The 21,341-nt window shown below is 38.4% G+C and overlaps 1 protein-coding gene across 1 annotated transcript in view; it reads right to left on the bottom strand.

The window, feature by feature from the left end:
* trpc6a (transient receptor potential cation channel, subfamily C, member 6a) overlaps positions 1-21,341 on the bottom strand; it is a 179,311-nt gene that overhangs the window by 84,452 nt on the left and 73,518 nt on the right. Inside the window, exons 3-4 of the mRNA XM_039744343.1 lie at positions 3,306-3,491; positions 137-301 (exon numbers count right to left, since the gene is read on the bottom strand). Coding sequence (XP_039600277.1) covers positions 137-301; positions 3,306-3,491 — 351 coding nt within the window. The remainder of the gene's footprint in view (positions 1-136; positions 302-3,305; positions 3,492-21,341) is intronic.

Below are 21,341 nucleotides of genomic sequence, written 5' to 3'. Positions count from 1 at the left end.
TGGAACTTTTTAAATATGTTTTCAAAATATTTTTCTGTCATATATTCTAAATATAAATTAATATTTTATCCTGAAGTATTTACCGTATAAAAGCAATATTTAAAATATTGGTGTAATACTATGCATGGAGACTTACCTTGCTGCTTGGTGCTACCCAGTATATTATAGCTAGGAATGGTAGCCCTATGGCTACTGCAAGAACCACTAAGAATTTCACTGCCATTGTCTGCTGACGGAGTCCTGAGAGATTTTCATACCAGATGGAAAGAAGCTGTTGTTGACAATTGGGATGAGCTACAAACTAAAAAGAAAACAAGTCACACAAGCAAAATATTTTCATTTTCTTTGGATAAAGTAGTCTGCATTTCTTTGGGGGTGGGCAAGTTGTTCTTCTTATCTAAATCCCTCAGTCCATTGGTTTCAAATTAAACCTGAATATATAATATGTGCATATAACAGGCACCAATTATACTTCACCTTTTAATTTTAAGAAATTATTGTTGTTTCTGTATATTGCATATACCTTCTCCATTTTAGCATTATACATAATTTACTGTACATAGGGCAAAGACACATTATTAAATACAAGGTTATATGAGTTCAAAATGTACAATTGCAAATATAAATTTGTCAGCTTATCATTGTGGATCTCTCTTTCCAGACATGCATTTTTGTTAAGTCAAACTGTTTATCTCTTAGCTCTTGGCTGATGTATGAAATTTTAGCTTACTCTATTTACATTTTGTACTATTGTTTGTTTTTCTTTCTAATATCAACCAAGTCAGGCTATACATTTGTTACATAGTTTATTAAGAATTTATTGTTGTTAGCTAGCCACAAGCCTTCTGGCAGTGTCATACATGTTGATACACAATAGCAAAAAGACATGAAAGCTGTGACTAACTTAGTATTTTAAGTATGCCATAGGTAGTGAATTCCGCCTAATCTTAAGTGAGTTTTAACTCAATATTGTTTCATTATTTTTGTGGGGTATATTTAGTACCCTTAAGTTCTTTCTGAATTGTAGATTTGACTCACATTATCAATATAGATCTGTAACATTTGGGTTTCTTTACCTCCATGTGTTATTTAGCCTAAGTTGTGCCTGGGCATTAATGGGCAGTGTCTGAAGGGTGCTTTTGAAAAAAAAACAAAAACCAAATAGCTTGAGATAATAAATACTCTATTTCACCTGACTTCTGGCAATACATAAAGTATGATCTCCAGCTAAAATGTTTTGCCGATCTGCATATATAGCATTCTGAATAGTCTTGTCACAATTTTTAATATATTCTGATAATAACATAAAACAAATTAAGAAAAACATGTCGACATGACAATAATGATGCCATAATGACCTATATACTGTACCAATTGTTCTATAGTGAAAGTAATTTTAGTCAGAATGATCATCTGTTACTTTCTTCTTATTCTGGCTGCACCTGTTAGGGGTTGCCACAGTGGATCATTTATTCCCATATCTTCCTGTCCTCTACATTTTGCTCTGCCACACCCATCACCAGCATGTCCTCTGTCACTGCATCCATAAACCTCGTCTTAGGCCTTCCTCTTGTCCACTTGCCTGGTAACTCCATCCCTAGTATCCTTCTCTCAATAAACCCAACATCTCTCCTTTGCACATGTCCAAAGCAATGCAATTTCACCTCTCTCTCTTTGTCTCCAAACAGTCCCAACTGAAAAGACCCTCTAATGTACTCATTCCTTATCCTTTCCTTCCTTGTTACACCCAATGCAAATCCTAAAATCTTTAACTCTGCCACTTCCAGCTGTGTCTGCTGTCTTTTGGACACTGCCACCGTCTCCAACCCATATAACATAGCTTGTCTCACTACCGTCTTTTAGACCTTCCCTTTCACTGTTGCTGGTACCCACTTGTCACAAATCACTCCTGACACTCTTCTCCACTCATTCCACCCTGCCTGCAATCTTTTCTTCACCTCTTTTCCACACTCCTCGTTACTCTGTTCTGTTGATCCCAAGTATTTAATCATATCCACCTTCGCCAACTCTACTCCGTGCATCCTCACCATTTCCTCTGGCGTCCCTCTTTTTCACACACATGTATTTTGTCTTGGTTGTACTAACCTTCATTACTCTCCTCTCTAGTTCATATCTCCACCTCTCCTCACCCTGCTACCTACTGTCTTTATATATCACAATGTCATTCATAAACATCATAGTCCTTAGAGACTCCTGTCTAATCTCCTCTGTCAAACTATCCATCACCATTGCAAATAAGAAAGGGTTCAAAGCTGATCCCTGATGTAATCCCACCTCCACCTTAAATGCATCTGTCACTCCCACTGCAGACTGTCACACTTCCCTTGTACATATCCAGTACCACTCAGACATATTTCTCTGCTACTCTCGATTTCCTCATACAATACCACAAATCCTTACTAGGCTTCCTGTCATATGCATTTTTTAGGTCCACAAAGGACGTAGGGTTCCTCTATACTTCTCCATCAACACCCTCAGAGCAAACATTGCATCTGTAGTGCTCTTTTCCAATATTAAACCATACTGCTGCTCCCTAATCATCACCTCCCTTCTTAACCTAGCTTCCACTAGTCTTTCTCATAACTTCATGCTGTGGCAGATCAATTTAATCTATCCGTAGTTACTACAGTTCTGCACATGACCCTTATTCTTAAAAATATATACTAGAAAATGTCTTATCCAATTTTCAGGCACCCTCTCACTTTCCAAGATTGCATTAAACAATCTTTTTAAAACTCCATTGCTGTCTCTCCTAAACACCTCCATTTTTCCACAGGTGTGTCATCTGGACCAACTAATTTTCCTTTTCTTCATCCTCTTCATAGCTGTCCTTACTTCCTCCTTACTAATCCATTGTACTTCCTGGTTCACTATCTCCATATGATCCAACCAGGAAGAATGATCAGCTGTTACCATTTTTCACCCCCATAAATTTGTCATTTGTTTGAAAAGAATCCAACTTACTGACTGTTCTTTCCGCAAACTAATAATTTTTTAACTACACAGAGATAAAAATCAGTACTTAGCTCTCCTCAGTTATGTGAAGTACAATGCCATTATTTGTCATGCAAGCAAGAAAACTTTGGCATCTGAACTAAGACACTATAAATAACAATAGTTACAATACTTAGAAAGTTGTTAGTTTTTAACAGAAACTTATATGAAAAGTGATCTGGTGGAAACCTGTTTTTTATGTGTATGTGAACAAGACTATATTATCATAGAACTTTATACAATTTAAAAAATTCTGAAACCATAAAAAAAACATTAGTGTAATTTCTTACCTTCTTAACTTCATATTTAATGGCAAGTTTTAGGCGGATAAGGCTGGGACGGTTGTCTTTTCCAGTGCTGTGATTTATGTCGCTGTCCCCATTCAGAATGGCTTCAACTTCTTCTGTGTTGCGACAGAGATCAAGAAGACCCACGACAAAATCTTTGCATTGCATAGATAGCTTTTTATAATCATTCTATGGGAAAAAATGATTTGGTTAATATTCTTTGTCATTTGTATCGGTATACTGTAAATACCAAACCTTTTATGAATACCATTTTGAGAAATGTTTGTTTTTCACCACACATGTTTATTTGTTACATATCTTGTATAACTTTTATGTATACTGTATTATTTCAAACAATTAAGAAATAATTCAGGCTGAGTGAGGATATTTAAATGTTTTTTCCCAGGAAATAGGATCACTTATGTTAAAACAGTACAAGGCTGTTATCAAAAGTACAAGGCTTTTTTGTACTTTTTAGGAATAGGCATTTCTTTCTATAGGACTAAATGGAAAGAAAGAAATAACTGAATGGTTATTCACATATCATGTTTACAATGCATTACACATTCTTGAAAATATGGTTTCACTTATTGAAAAATGGCACTAAAAGTTTGTTGAAATTTCTTGCAGTAAAACTAGCATGCAAATATGACTTGCTGTGTGGTATCATGAATAACTTCCAAAAAATTAATTTATTTTTACCCCAAGAGGCAGTACCATTCAGTGCAACAAAAACCTGAAGATTGCAAATAATTTCATGTAAAAAAAGTTTGGGTTTTCACAGTGGTTTTTTTAAAGATTTTTTATTATGCATTTAATGTAAGAGAATCATGTAATTTCTGATTTTTTCAAATTTCAGTATATATCTGGATTTTTGCAATAATATATTCAGCTGTGACTTAGTGGCAAATGACAGAATATTACAGTATTTTTTCATATCAAAACTAATGATTAGTTTTTTTTAAACTAGATTTAAAGTATATCCTTCAGGTTTAAATATTAATTAAGAAATAGTTAATAGTTAATGCTAAAAATAACAAAAGGCTTCTGCTATTGATAAATTATATATATATTTAGTTTTGTATGCACAGTATATATAGTATATATACTCTATCATTTGTATTAATTACTGTTGTTTTTGTTAAATGAAGCCATGGCCCTTGACATTAAATACACAGAATAATATTTTACAATCAGATGATAATATAAAAACACATTTGAAACATTTTAGAAAAACAGTTATTGAAATGTGTTCGGTAATTTCACATTTTATTTTAACTTTGGAAAAACTGTGGAGGGCTAATAATGAAGTGTTTGCATGTTTTCAGAGTTACCACACATCCAGATTGTAAGTACCACACAGGGCACCCGACCAGTAGAGGGGATGGTTACTTACCTGTACAAGAAGCTCCCAGAGGACAAACGTGTTCCAGTCAAGGAAGAGAAAGGTGCCATACGCACCCAACTCAAGGAAAAGAAGATTCCTTACCTGTATGAGAAACCACAGGCAGATAGACAGGCACCTCAACTGGACATATTTGTGGTACCTTCCCTGGCCAGGATGAAAGGGAAGGATTTGCTATAAGGGATGTTCATTCCCCAGGACGCTAGATGGCAGCAGCCATGGACATTGGTGCCCATTTGGATACCAGCAGGGAATGCTAAGAATTGTACTCCAGTAATGCAGCCCTGCTGGGGTCTGTGGGTACCGCAAGAGGGCACTGCAGGGAGATATGCTCCCTGTTATTCAGGATTTCCGTATGACCTTGAAGTTTCCTTGAGACCTGAAGTACTCAAGAAAAGGGACTTGCCTTGTCAAGGTGAGTTGGAGCAGAGAGGAAGGAAGGCAACACTCGACTGGAGGAGAGCAGTGTGGCAGAGACAGGAGAGGAGAGGAGGAGAAAGAAAGAAGAAACAACTTGTTTTGTGCTTGTGTATATGAGGTATTTGTAATAAACACCCCTTTACTTGAACCCAGGACAGCGCTGGTGTGTTCGTGTTTGTGTTTTGGAGCTCACTGCCGCACTCTAGCCTTCACAAGGTCTTGAGTAGAAAGAAACAAATGTTAATTAAATTCTAGACTGGACAAATGGCATGTATGGCTGATAAAAATTTATTGAGGTAGGTTAGAGTTAAAGTTCAACAAGAGGGCAGCATGGTGCGGGCACAGACTCTCAAAAGGCGTCAGCACTCATCTCCATTTTATCACTAAATTAGAAATATAAATACTCTAAAATATGTTTATAAGTAGCCAATAAAAAGATCCTAAAACAATAGGTACTAAGCTTAGAGTGACCTTCTCTGATATTGTGCTTGTGCCATTCACCTGTCCAGAGGACTGAAAATGTAATAAATTTAACCTGTGGCTTAATCTATGTTTAGGATAAAGGACAACAAGAAAAGGAAAAACTGGGATGCCTTCAAAATATGGTATATGATTATATCTAGAAAGATAGTGACACATATTTGAGAAAGGATTATCGAGAATTTTAGGGTCATATAAGTTAGAGTATGAGAATTTATCTTTTTATTACACAGAGAATGAGTCTTTTATGTCATAAAACAAGATACTTGATAGACCCACAGTTTTTGCACCTAACATTCCAACAGTATAATGTTATAATAAGAAATTTACAGTTTTCCTCACAAAGCAAGTCTCTTAAAGCTTTAACAAAAAATGTAAATCTAACAACATGCAAAGGTATCTGTAATACATTTTTATTGAAGACCCTGGCTGAAACTTGTCACTGCAATTCCTCCAGTTTTTGTGAGCCCTTTATTAGCTTGAAACTAGTGCTTACCTAGGATACAATCTCATGTGTCTATATGGCATCCATCACTATCATTGGTGACATTTTAAAGAAGAGACCTAAACAATAAGACTGATATTTTCAATATGAAACTTCTGTTGTGAAATGTCTGTTATTTACTCTATTAATTGCAAATAAAAACCCAGTAACAGCTATGTCTCTATGAAGAGTCATGAAAATACCATCAAAACAGGAAGTCAATAATAAATGAAAAAAATGTTAGCTTTAGACTATTTTGTTTTAATATTTTAATATTATTAGTTCAGTGGTGCTCCATACTCTTGAACATGCTACATGCAATGAGTAAAATATTTGTGCCATAGATTAATTCACGCTGGTAGTATTAGGCAGGCACCTTCTGTCAAACTGTCAATCAAAATGATTAATGACCTTTAAGCCCCGCCCCTACGATGTCATACCGGAAGTCCCGCCCCTGGTGACGCAATACCAGAAGTCCCGCCCCGTCGTCCCCTGATGACGTCACACTGGAAAGTCCTGGCCCCTCACGTGACCTATCTCTGCCCCTTAGGCACCGCACCCTGGTGGTGGATGGGTGAAAGGCACCCAGTCCCCGCCCAGACTCCGCCTTGAACCCACCCCCTGATTGGTTCAGAAAACTGTCAAGGGGATTTTAATGGATGTCTGTCCCCTCCTTGAACTCACCCAGGCATCTGATTGGTTCAGGAAACTGTCAAGGGGAATTTGATGGATGTCTGTCCTCTCGTTGAACCCTCCCCTTGCACCTGATTGGTTCAGGAAACTGTCAAGGGTCGTTTGATGGATGTCTGCCCCCTGCTTGAACTCCCCACCGGCCCCCACCCACTTCCTAGCCCCCTTCTCCCGAAAAACAAGCCCGGGCATGTTATAGCCTTTACCTTGACAAGCATGGACATGCCCAGGTATGTCCTGACAAGATCAGACATGCCCAATGTCGTCCCTGGACCAGTCCCAGCACATTCCAATCCATACCCTGCCGACCTGAAGGGCCTGCCTTAGCCCCCGGGTCAGGCAGCACCTGACGGTCAGACTCCCCACACTTCCCAGTCCTCTCTCCGGAGAACATGTGATCCCTGCTGAAAGCCCTTCTGAAAGGACAGTATAAAAAGCGAAGCATCTTCTTCGGTTCTATCTATGATTTTAATATGAACACGAAATAAAAAATATCTATCTCATCTTTGCTTTATGACTTGCAGCTCCAGGCTTTTTTCCCATCTCACAGACAGAATCTGCAGTAAAAACAGCCTTAGCGGTGATTCAAGCTTCCCATCTCACAGAAAGAAATCAAGCAGCCCAGCTGTTAGCCGACCCCGTGCGAGCAGGCCCTGCTCTCTCTCTACACACAGAAAGTAAAGTCAGGTATGGGAGGACTCTGTGAGTTCGCTTGCAAACAACTGAGCCCGCCCGCTTCGAGCACCCATCCCCATAGCTTCTCACTTCAGCTGTGCAATTCACAAGCTGACAAGTGATGTAATCTCCCACCCCCAAACTGCCCCCATGCCGCTGGTTATTTTTCATCTCATCATTTCATCAATTATTTTAATACAGAATAGTAACCCAAAATCTGGGTGATTTTAGACGTAAGTGAGTAATATAATGAAGTTATTTTTAAAAGTAACCCTACACTGCACAAGAGAGACAGATTCCACATGTGTTTTAGGATTTGCTGCGGTCAGTGATTTTAAATTTTTTGCTTAGCTCATTTCTATCACCTAGGAGCCTTTTGACAAAGGAAAACTCTGTAAATACACTTGTGAATTTAAACGAAGATTTATAAGAAAGCACAGGAGGCTATAGTGAGGTGTGCTGGTTTAACTAGAGACAGGGGATGTAAGAAGTGCTTTTCTGCACATACGAAGTTCATCGAACTAAAATCATGTGTTTAAAATCAGCAGCTTTAGCTCATGCTAGTGACCTCATAAATGGAAGCCAACAGCTCAGCACGCTTGTATAGCTCACAAAATAGCAGAGCTAATTACTCTTTCTTCTTAAACTAATGATCAAATATTCGGGTAATTCTTAATGAAACACTAAAGCGTTAGTGAACAAAAATACATTTTCAGTAGCCAAGTAAAATGACCGGTTGCTTTAACATGAAAATAACGCATCTTTAGAAAATAAAGCATCTAAAAGCATCTTTGTAAAGGTCCAATTTTAAAACATCATAAGAAAAATCCTAGTTTCCAAAAGAGTTCTGCCCATTTTTCCAACAGTTTTCTTGACTGATCTTTGGAATCATCAGTGCCTTTCTGATCACATCCACCCCAAACATAGCATAGAACTTAATTTCTGTACTCATTTTAAATGATAATAGCCAGTATAAAGTCCCTAAAGGAACTGGAGACATCTGATATCTTCTTTCATATATCTTTTCTTGCCAGCCCAAGTCATTCAGATTCTGCTTACAACACAAATGTACGATTATTTTTTCTCAAATGGCCAAATCTTTGGCCTGCTAATCATGAAAAAATAAATACATAAATAAATCAGATTTTATTCTCATGACACTTTATTTGCATATTTTATTATACCTACTTAACTTTTATCAACATTTATCTATCTCTATATTTATTTTTCTGTATCAGAAGGTAGTTTAAGTTAATTTGTTTTGGGTTCAATAGATGTAATTTTCATATTTTCGATTCTTGTTTTCTTTTTTTCACATCTTCGAGCCCCCTAGCGGGATCGCCGACAGTTTGAGAACCACTGTTGTAGGGTTTTATTTGTAAAACACTCTGCGGCATTTCAAGCTAAATTAGATTCCCTTGTTTATTCAGCCGTCCATCAGTGTTCCATTTTTGTTATAAATTGTATTTAGTCTCTCTTTATTTACTAAACATTTTATATGATGATTAGAAAACAGTTATCTTGTTCAGGCTTTAATTTAAAACAGCATTTTCATCAACAGGTTATAAACACTTTGGTACTCAGGGGGCTTTGTATAATACAAAGTTTTAGAAATTCTGTGAATGCTTGGTAATAGCCTTCCATTTTACAGCAGTTATGAGCCCCTGAAAATAAGAACGGTTATAGTAGGTTATAGGAGCCTGTACACTACAGGGCTGATGATTAGGCTTTGGACACGTTAGGCCAATCAGGATGGAAAATGTTTTTAGTGAATAGTTACATCATATCTATTATATGCATTAGCACAAGGATTACAATTTTACTAAAACTGTGAGGTTTTATTCTTTCTTTTAGGTAGTCCAGGTGACATAGGACAGCTGTCATTGAAAACTGCTTTTCCCTCTGTTTGTGAAAAAGCACCCTTGGTTTTAGTAGCATTCAGGGTCAAGGGATGTAAGTTTGAACTGTGAGTCCAAGTGTCTGCAAACTTCTTGAATACGAGTCCAAGGACCAGGGTTTGTGCAGGGATCATAGTCAGGGGCAGAGTTAAGCTAGACATTATTATTCCAAAATGAAACATTGACTCGCCCCTATCACAAAGATAAGATAGTAAAAACTAAAATTTACAAATACTAAGTACAGAGGAGATTAAAAACATCTTAAGACCGGATCAACAAGGATCACCCCAAGCTCACGCACACTACAACAGAACCTACGTGTTCTGCGGTATATTATCAGCTAAACTGTCATCTATGTAGGCAGTTCCACGGGATTGCAAAGAGTTGGGGAAAACATTATTTAACATCTGCTAGTATGAGGCTAATTAACATTAGCTAATTAATCTTACCTGGCACTAAAAGTGAGGCTTGTGTTCCTCCTGATTCAGGAAGAACATTAAATATTGGAGTTTAGAATATGAACTAGACGGGGAGTCTTGATGGTAAGGACATTTGTGCCAAAATAAAATAAATAAAGTTAATTATGAAGTAAATAACCACATGAAAAAGTGGAGTGATTACAATTTGAAAAACTGCTGTGATGTACAAAAACATTTGAAATAAATAATAAGCTTTTTTTGACATGCAGTCGGAATAGTCTGAATGTGTCTTAAAGAGTTCATTTTTAAATAAAACTTAAAAAGGCAAATTAAAAATATTAAATCTGAATAAAACACAGAAGTATCATTTAATGATATCAATTAGGGTTAAGTATTATCAAGCACCGGGATCTATTTATAAGGTTTATTTAATTTAGCTATAAACAAAATGATTGTTGACATTTTGCTTTGAAATGAACAATAGTCTGATAGAGCTTTAAGAATTAGAATGCAAGACAGACCTCTAAACTCTATAACAAAATGTTGCTGTTCCAATAGGAATATCTCGGATCTCTGTTTTATTTTAACCTTTTGACAAGAAACCCCTGGTCAGGGAAATATACCACCCTATATTGAAAATGAACAGTGCCGACATGCTAACTAAATAGATATAATCTAAGATATTTTAGAATATGGCCCTGGGCGCTAACCCCATGATTCTGACCAGCTAAAGGGTCTGCGTTTAATTGTCCAACTTCCTGCGGGTGCTATGGATCTTGTAATGGAGACTGCAAAAGATTCTATAATCTTTACTCTGTAATGGTCCATATGACGGAGATCTAGTGCCTGGGTCCGCAGTGTTAACCAGTCATAGGATATGATGTTCAAAATTCACCTAGGGTTTTTCAAATGAGATAGGGCGAGTGTGTTCTGTATTCTCTTTACTGTATTAACTATTCACAGTGACCATACCCCCGAGACCTTAGGTTTTCTATGCCGAAGTACCTTTCACTGACCCGAATAAGAGACATCCATCAAAATGCTCTTGACAGTTTCCTGAACCAATCAGACCGGTGGGGCGGGAGTCTCTTTTCAAAGAGTATAAAAAACGTTTTCAACAACCCACCATCCTCGATAATGAAAGAAATTAGGGTTTAAAAATCAAATGGTCCTTTATTGGTCATTTTCAAAACAATATTAAAATTCAGACAGGTTTTACCAACTACTTCAAAACATTGCAACTAAACAGTGTGATTAAAAGCCGACAAAAATGTGATCTCACTGGGACATTCAGTTCAGACATTTCATCTGATTTTCCAGGTCATATACCCGTACAACCCCTAAGGTCCATCAAACCTATCATTTCCAGAAAATGGCATTTAGAGAAAGCCTCGGCAATTTCACGTATTTTTTAATAAGATTCAGTGTGTGATAAAAGGCTTAGACAATCAACTCCTGAATAGAATGTTCATTTTTCAGGTCATCGACAGCATTTTGTACAAAGGTGTTGAAAAGGCAGAAAGATGTGGAAACCGACCAGAGTCTTGATAACCAGGCTCCTGAGCCACGGTTTGTGGAAAACAGACAGTCGCTGCTGCTGCTGAGCCGATCAGTCTCAAACAGACCCGTAGACTGTGTCTGGCTGGGTCGGTCTGTACAACATCCCTGCCGGTATTTTTTAGGTGCCGATCCATTATTCTATCCGGCAGAGCCGCCATCCAACACTTGCCCAGCTTCAGAGCCTTTCGAAATGTTTCACCCAGGGTCCGTCAGTTTGTTCAAGGGCCATGCCCATATAATCCCATCCTTGGGTGATATGTTCCAATCGGCCGGAGCCTCTGCCGGGTCGTCCATGGCCTCTTCTTGTTGCACGGCCTGAATGGCTATCTCCTCAGACCCTGCTAGGAACCCCGGAACATCATGAGCAGGTACAAAAATGTCAGGTACTGCACGGTTTTCCAGGAAACTATTCGACCAATATAGATCACCAGGGGCAGATACCTGAGGCTCAGGCCCCTAGATCTGGGCAGTTGAAGGCATAAGATGGTCCGGCCGAGAAGGCTGGTCTGCAGGCTAGCTGTTAGGCGCAGAGTACTCGTAGTCGGGCACGATAGCCTCAGGTCAAAACAGGCCATCGTAGGGGGCCGTCTGGTCCGTAGACCGCCGTGGCTGATCAGGAACATAGCTACAGAGATTCTGATTGTTAACCGTTCAAAACACGTCATTGAAAACGTTTTTTATACTCTTTGAAAAGAGACTCCTGCCCCACCGGTCTGATTGGTTCAGAAAACTGTCAAGAGCATTTTGATGGATGTCTCTTATTCGGGTCAGTGAAAGGTACTTTGGCATAAAAAACCTAAGGTCTCAGGGGTATGGTCACTGTGAATAGTTAATACATTAAAGAGAATACAGAACACACACCGCACTCGCCCTATCTCACTTGAAAAACCCTAGGTGAATTTTGAATGCAGAAAAGCACTTCTTACATCCCCTGTCTCTAGTTAAACCAGCACACCTCACTATAGCCTCCTGTGCTTTCTTATAAATCTCCGTTTAAATGCACAAGTGTATTTACAGAGTTTTCCTTTGTCAAAAGGCTCCTAGGTGATAGAAATGAGCTAAGCAAAAAATTAAAAATCACTGACCGCAGCAAATCCTAAAACACACGTGGAATCTGTCTCTCTTGTGCAGTGTGGGGTTACTTTTAAAAATAACTTCATTATATTACTCACACGTTTAAAATCACGCAGATTTTGGGTTACTATTCTGTATTAAAATAATTACATTTAGCGAAATGAATGAAAACACCGTTACAGTAAGCTCCTGGGGCCTCATGTATAAACGGTGCGTACACACAGAAATGTTGCGTAAGAACTTTTCCACGTTCAAATCGCGATGTATAAAACCTACACTTGGCATAAAGTCACGCACTTTTACATGGTACCTCATACCTTGTCGTACGCAAGTTCTCCGCTCGGTTTTGCAGACTGGCGGCACCCAGTGTCAAAGCAGTGCTACTGTTCCTGTGTGGTTACACCTTATTTTCCTGATGCGGCTTTATAAATACATTGAAACTAACCGCATATTGTTTATTAGTGTAACGAATCTGATTGTAATTAACTTGTAACAATATAATGGTCCAAGGAACAGCCATAGTATTCCAAATACCATAACTGCTTTAGCGTTGTTACTCTCACTTCTCCTTCTTCTTCTTCTTCTTCTTCTTCTTCTTTCAGCTCCTCCCGTTAGGAGTTGCCACAGCGGATCATCTTTTTCCATATTACTCTCACTGCACCACTCAGAGTATTTATATCACTGTATCTGAGTGAATCACAGCAGCAGCTGATCGGAAAGAGAATTATCGGTATACAGCTTCAAGGACACGCTGTCTCAACCACTGCAAAACATTTCCTGTACAGACCTCACGGTTCAGAAACAGTTTCATCCCAAGAACTTTAAACGCACTCAATCAATTACTCCTTGTAGAACTGTTAGGACTTATAAGTACAATCACCCCACTGTAAACTTGCACTACAGTTATAATATTGCACAACCTGTACCACTTTATTAAGCGCATATTTACATATGATGATATCATTTTTAAGATGAAATGCAGCAAATTATGTTTATTAAATTATACAAATAAAACTTTAATTTCATTTAAATAATCTATATTCTTCATTGGGAGTGTCGTGAAGGATAGAGTAATTAAACATGTACTACAAAGATATTTCAATGTTCCTTAAATGTTTTGAAGAATCGGGGCTAAGCTTACAGATGGCTTAACTTCTATTACAGAGCTGATTGTGTGGCGATCGGTTACTTGGGGAAAGAAAAGCAAGGATTGCAGTGGCGGCTACACCAATATATATCTATACTAATAAAAGGCAAAGCCCTCACTCACTCACTCACTCATTCACTCACTCATCACTAATTCTCCAACTTCCCGTGTAGGTAGAAGGCTGAAATTTGGCAGGCTTATTCCTTACAGCTTACTTACAAAAGTTGGGCAGGTTTCATTTCGAAATTCTACGCGTAAGGGTCATAACTGGAACCTATTTTTCTACATATAATGTAATGGAGTTGAGTTGGAGATGGCCGTGGGGGGCGGAGTAAGTACGTAGAGAACAAGGAAGAACTCCAAACAGCGATGAGCACAAAACGCCATTTCACAATTGAGAAGGCAGAAAAACATTATGAAGCAAATGATGCATACAAGCATATTCATAAGTACAGCTACTGCGGAAACAAAGCACGGCGTGAACCGTAAGTTTATATTAAATTAAGTTCATAGACAGGCTGCCACTAGCGTTTGTAATTTAGTGCCTGCCCATATAAGGCCGTCCATCAGCGGCAATCCAATACAAACAATACAGTGTGAAGGACTGAGCTTATGCAGAGGAAGATGAGATGGTCAGGGTGGTGTTTGGCACAAACTCAGCGAAACTGCGAGAGAAACTTTTAAGTGCGGGTCTTAGCTGACATTACGAGATGGCACCAGCACAGCTGGGAACCTTCGATGCAAGAACACCAAGCGGCTCCGTGAACTGGCGCAGTGCACAGACGAAAAGCAACAGTTCCAAAGAGTGCTGAACAAAAACCGAATTACACAATTGAGAAGGCAGCAAAAAAATATGAAGCGTCTGATACATAGAATCATATTCATAAGTGCAGCTACTGCGGAAACAAAGCACACGGTGGAAAAAGTGAATGTCCTGCTAAAGGAAGACAGTGTAAAAAACCCGTGCATGCAGTTTGTCACATCTCAGATAAAGAGGAAGACGAGCTGTTTATTGATGCAGTAAGAAACTAATCGATGAATGAAACCTCTTATCTTTACAGCGATTGACAAACACGGAATGTAACTTGAACACAACACATCGTACAAATACGACCTGATTGAAACAAATAATGATAATCAAATCCTTGATGACAGCAACATTCAATAACACTCACAAAACAATTACTGTATATTGACAATCATGTTACGTTATTTTTAAAATGTTCCCTTTTCTTTTTCATAACTTCTACTTCTCCACTGCGATACGCGGTATATATATAAATGTATATATATACCCGATCTACATACATACTCAGCATAGACAAGCACACGCTGTGGCTAATTGTAGAGTCTTAAGCCTCTAACGCCGAGGTTGATTCGAGAGGGATGCACTGAGTATATGCAGCGCTACCGATTCATTTTACCTTAGCATCTCCTTGGTTTGGGGCGTATGAAAAATATTAGGTTAACGCAGAATCACGTTACGTTATTTTTAAAATGTTTCCCTTTATTAGCACAAGCACAGCTGAGAAGCTTCGATGCATGTACTCCATAGCGTTAAAAATAACGCATTTAATCACACTTTCAATTCCAAGCAAGCGGGAACTTTTGTCAATGCATGATTTCCTGGTACATCCATTACACTGATGCACACATCACAGCTACAAAAATGTTAGAGTCGGAATAAAGCGCGTTCCTACGACTGATCATTTCGACTTCCCGAAGCCTTGATAAAAGCATGGTTTTGTGCACACTGAAAAGCAAGCAAAATTAGATGCATTACAGAAAGCGGACTTTGTGGCTCTTACTGGGGATCATTGGACTTCCGTGACCGTTAGTAATTCTAATTACATCTAATTACAAAATGTTCAATGATCACACTGTTTTAGCCTAATGTACAAAATAATTTTGGCTAATGTTACTCAGAGTTTAAAGATTAAGTTGGTCAAATTACCTTTTATGTTTCTGACTTATTTTTTAAGAAGAAAAACTGCACTTTATGTTGAAATTTTGGTTATTATTATTTAAAGACAATACTATTCTGAAAATCTACTTAAAGTACTTAAACTACCACTTTATTTTTAAGTCTGCCCAATTTTAACCAGGGATGATATTTTTGTTTCTGTTTTGAATTCAAATGCAGTTTAAAGGCTTTTTTTTTTTCAGAAATTAAAACAGCTTCAGTTTACAATATTCATGTCCATGTCTATTATTTGATTCTGTAAGCCCACTAAAACACTTTTAAATTAAAAAAAACATTTGCGATTTGGGGCAAATTTACGTGTCGATTACATACGATTAATCAAGATTAATTCTTACACAGCCTCTAATTAATTGGATTAATTTTTTAATCGAGTCCCACCCTATATATATATATGTGGATATATATGTAGATTTGTATATATATATATGTGTATATACAGTATATATGTAGATAACTGTATATATGTGTATAGATGTATATATATATATATTTATATATATATGTTTATATATGTGTCTGTGTGTGTATATATATATATATATATATATATATATATATATATATATATATATGCCAGCAACACTCATGACAATGACAAAACAATTACATTGTCAATCATGTTACGTTATTATTAAAATGTTTCCTTTTCTTTTCACTTCTCCGCTGCCAATCGCAGGTATTTTGCTATATATATATATATATATATATATATATATATACAGATATATATAAATATATACATATATATATAAATAGATAGATATGACAATAACAATCAATATCAATGACAAAACAATTACACTAACAATCATCTTACGTTATTTTTAAAATGTTTACTTTTCTTTTTCATAACTTCTTTAACACACTACTTCTCCGCTGCGAAGCGCGGGTATTTTGCTAGTTGAATATAAAACAGAAAGAGAAAATAAAAACACAGATAAAAACGCAGCGACAAATTTCAGCATTTTGGCTTTTGTGCTTACGCCATGTTATAGTGCGAGTTCTACGCACAGTGTTATACATAAGGCACCAGGAGTCTTGTCCAAATGAGAGTTTATGAAGCAAAAATGTTACGTTATCTCAGCCTCTTAAAAACAGGCGGCTCCGTACAGAGAGAGGCCGTTTCGAAAGAGTAGGCATTTCACAAGCGGGTCCCTTCTGCAAGTAGTTCAGAATACTTTTATGTCAGACTTAATGCACCACCGGCCTGCGCTTTAAAGCCACTCCTGAATATTCTCAGAGGAGAGATCCCTGTTTGAATTTTCAGACGCCGAGACAAAAACTACTTGATTGGATTACCTGTTTCGGTATGAAAAACTACAATTGTTTGCTTCAGTCCTATGAATTTGTACATTAATCGTCGAACACGTAAATAGAAAAAAAGAAAATGCTGCATCTTATATTATACGCACGCACTTCAGAATCAACTTGGAAATATTAAGGATTCAGCCATCCGTTTTTTAAAAACATACTCGTTCAGCGCCTATAATAATCATGAATAGTCTGCATGAAGAATAGTCATATTTCATTTAATCCTATACAAAGATAAAAGAAATCATTTTTCTAAGAAGTTCATATAGACGCTGGGGGGCTATGTGCCTTGGAAACAGTTAAAAAAATGGCCGACGTGTTCGTGGCTTGCCAAAGGTGTGTTTTAAAGCCCTCTAGTTAAACCAGCACATTAGGTGATAGAAATGAGCTAAGCAAAAAATTAAAAAAATCACTGACAACAGCAAATCCAAAAACACACGTGGAATCCGTCTCTCTTGAGCGGTGTGGTGTTACTTTTAAAAATAACTTCATTATATTATACTTACAAAATGAGTAACCAAACATGTTATACTGTATAGTGTAAGGGATGACAGGCATGGGCTGGCCTCTCGACACGTACAGGACGTGGTTCATTACTCAGCCTGGAGGACAATGTAATTAAGTAAATTAGGGTTTTGCTATTTTGTCTGATTTTAGACAGCCCCCGGAAAATAAACCCTAAAGTTAAGCTGTGTATATATGTGAACATTTTTGGTATCAGCCACCAATCAGCCCAGACTAGACTTTTTATACGTCTCAAACATGATTTAAAAGGGAACTGCGGCATACGTCTGTGTGATTTTTACAAGGCTTATATCAAACTAGTTATCTCATGCATCACCTTGAAAAGTGAAGTACATTCCATGGACAGACGTTCTGGGCGCTCACGAACAGGCTGGGGCCGGAGGAAGGGAACTTGCAGACAGCAAGTTGATAGTTGAGAAATCGGTCTAAAATAATTGGAGTGGAGATGGCTCTCTGAAAAGGCTGATCCTAAACTCCCTTAAAAGAAATGAAAAATAACCAGCGGCATGGGGGCAGTTTGGGGGTGGGAGATTACATCGCTTGTCAGCTTGTGAATTGCACAGCTGAAGTGAGAAGCTATGGGGATGGGTGCTCGAAGCGGGCGGGCTCAGTTGTTTGCAAGCGAACTCACAGAGTCCTCCCATACCTGACTTTACTTTCTGTGTGTAGAGAGAGAGGGCCTGCTCGCAGGGGGTCGGCTAAAAGCTGGGCTGCTTGATTTCTTTCTGTGAGATGGGAAGCTTGAATCACCGCTAAGGCTGTTTTTACTGCAGATTTTGTCTGTGAGATGGGAAAAAAGCCTGGAGCTGCAAGTCATAAAGCAAAGATGAGATAGATATTTTTTATTTCATGTTCATATTAAAATCATAGATAGAACCGAAGAAGATGCTTCACTTTTTATACTGCCCTTTCAGAAGGGCTTTCAGCAGGGATCACACGTCCTCTGGAGAGAAGACTATGGATTGGAACGTGCTGGGACTGGTCCAGGGACAACCTTGGGCATGTCTGATCTTGTCAGGACATGCCCTGGGCATGTCTTTGCTTGTCGAGGTAAAGGCTGTAACATGCTTGTTTTTCGGGAGAGGGGGGCTAGGAAGTGGGCGGGGGGTTCAAGGAGGGGGTAGACATCCATCAAACTGCCCTTGACAGTTTCCTGGGCATGCAGGTGGGTTTGGGGTGGGAGCGGGTTCAAGCAGGGGGCAGACATCCGTCAAACGACCCTTGACAGTTTCCTAAACCAATCAGGTGCAAGGGAAGGGTTCAACGAGGGGACAGACATCCATCAAATTCCCCTTGACAGTTTCCTGAACCAATCAGATGCCGGGGTGAGTTCAAGGAGAGGACAGACATCCATCAAAATCCCCTTGACAGTTTCCTGAACCAATCAGGGGCCGGGGGCGGGTTGAAGGCGGAATCTGGGTGCCCTTCACCCATCCACTGCCAGGGGGCGGTGCCAAAGGGGCAGAGATAGGTCACATCAGGGGCCGGGACTTTCCAGAGTGACGTCATCAGGGGGCGACGGGGCGGGACTTCTGGTACTGTGTCACCAGGGGAGGGACTTCCGGTATGACGTCATGGGGCTTAAAGGTCATTAATCATTTTGATTGACAGTTTGACAGAAGGTGCCTGCCTAATATTACTCACGCTTTTCCTAGTGAATGACCTTGGCTTTTGTTGATGGTCATTGGAAAAACAGAATGTTACAGAAAACTGTATTATTTTGAATTCAAACTGATAATTAGTAGGAAACATAGGAATCAGGTGTGTAAATATAATTCCTCACATCCTATAAAAAAGATTCTCTGCGATACTGCACCAAAGCCACCCCCATTCTTTGAAGTTTATGTATATAAAATCCAATCCAGCCTAGAACTGAGATTTTTTTTTTCTACCACATTAGGAGTAATAATAAGCTGACAAAATAAGGACTATGGCGATTACCCATGGAGGCCATTTGGTAACCACATCTTCTTTGAGTTTCATCCGCTTCACATATCATTTTCCACACAACTCGCCAGCTCATCTTTTTTTCCTATGCAGGTTATCTTTTTCACTCTCTGGTAGCCCCATTTCTCTGCACAATAACAGGCTCAGCTTCACTTTGCACACCCCATTTTTAAGCACTAACACCGCTAAAGAAAAAAAAGACACAATGCTTAAGAATGCCACACATACTATAGTTTAATACCAACAAATATTGAGAAATGAAAAAATAAAACATGTCAGCTAAATTTAATTTTTCTATAACATCACCAAATTTCAATGAAATCTGTCACGGAATATTTGAGATTTTGGGGGTATGTAACTTTTATGTTCTGGGGTGGGGTACCTCTACATATTGATTTATTGAAATGTCCTTCTTAGCGGATACCTACCGACCTGGATCTGCCATCTTGCCAAATTTCATGTTGTTAACTAAATGGGAAATACTGTTTTTGTTGATGTCACCTGAATCAGTCAGGTGTTACGTCAGTCACTCCATCAACTTTGCAATATCTTACTGTATATAATACGCTACTGTGCTTGTCTGCTTGTCTGTCCAGGATTTTAAATCACCTGTAGCTTGCAAACTGTTTGACCTATTGACCTGAAATTTGCTACACATGCAAATTTGACACATGCTACGTGACCTCTACTGTCTGCTTTCGGAGTGATGATTTTTATTACTCTTTTTATTTTTATTTTATTTTACTATAGAATCAACTCTCGGCAGCACACACCAGGACGGCCATGCAGCATTCTCATCCATACCACCTTCGCTGTCTACCACTTCATATCTTAAATCATTCTTGAGGCAGATTGAACACTTAAGCGCCAGCTTAAGTGAAAAATTTCGAAAAACGTACTAAGTAATCGCAACAAAAAAACGGACTGAATCAGTTTAACACAAAAATATGGCGACAGAAGACGAGAAGAAGTGCGACGCTAGGGTGGAGAAAAGTAGAGCTGCTCAGGAAGCAGCAAGCGCTTCAAACTCTGAGCAAGCAAATGCTAAACGTACAGAGAAAGAGAATGAAAACTATAAGTCAAGTGAATTCACTGCACGTTATCGTGCAGTCCACCATTACTGGTATGTATAGATTAGTTGACTATAAGAACATCCAGGGCCTGCGTATGTGGTGAGGCAATGAGATGATTGCTTCAAGTGGCACTTTTTTAAAGATAGCATTTTCATGTAATTTATATTCTATTGTTGATTAAAATAAAAAGTACAAAAAAAGATAAGTGTGAATCTTATGTATAACGTGCACATCTAGTACCTTATTTATGTTCTTTGTTAGAAATATTTTCATTTTAAAAGTTTCAAGTTTCTCATAACACAGTTTGCAATGCTTCAGCATACTGCAAACATCAGAGAATCAAAGTGGCACATGTGTATTTCAAAGCCACATGGCATTGTTTTTCATTATTTTTGCAATCTCCATCACCCCTATCTTTATAGTGAGGAAGAGAGGGTGCTGGATAGATCCTGGAGCAATGCTATAAAAAAGTGGCAATGTTAACAATTACTTGAAAAATCCATACCACCTATGTTTGACTCTACAACCTACTGAGGCTCCATTCAGACTACAGTTAAAGGTGTTAAATACCTTTTGAAGTGATTCAAATCCAATATAACTGTTTATTGGCAGCTATCCTGAATCTGCAAAATTAATAAACATAAATCAAACAGATACAACCTAATAACAGACATGATTACCAGCTACTGTGGTGGGCTGGCGCCTTGCCTGGGGTTTGTTTCCTGCCTTGTGCCCTGTGTTGCCTGGGATTGGCTCCAGTAGACCCCTGAGACCCTATAGTTAGGATATAGCAGGTCGGATAATGGATGGATGAATGGATGGATTACCAGTGATATGATGAGCTTGAATTCTTAACCATGCAGGACATATGCAAACTGGTCAGTGCACAATATCAGGTGTTTGAAGATGTTTTGAGAGGGGTCACCTCTGCTGAATGTTTCTGTAAG

This window comes from Polypterus senegalus, chromosome 2, assembly GCF_016835505.1.
Source record: "Polypterus senegalus isolate Bchr_013 chromosome 2, ASM1683550v1, whole genome shotgun sequence".
Classification (NCBI taxonomy): Eukaryota; Metazoa; Chordata; class Cladistia; order Polypteriformes; family Polypteridae; genus Polypterus; species Polypterus senegalus.
This window is presented reverse-complemented; position numbering and strand designations above follow the sequence as displayed.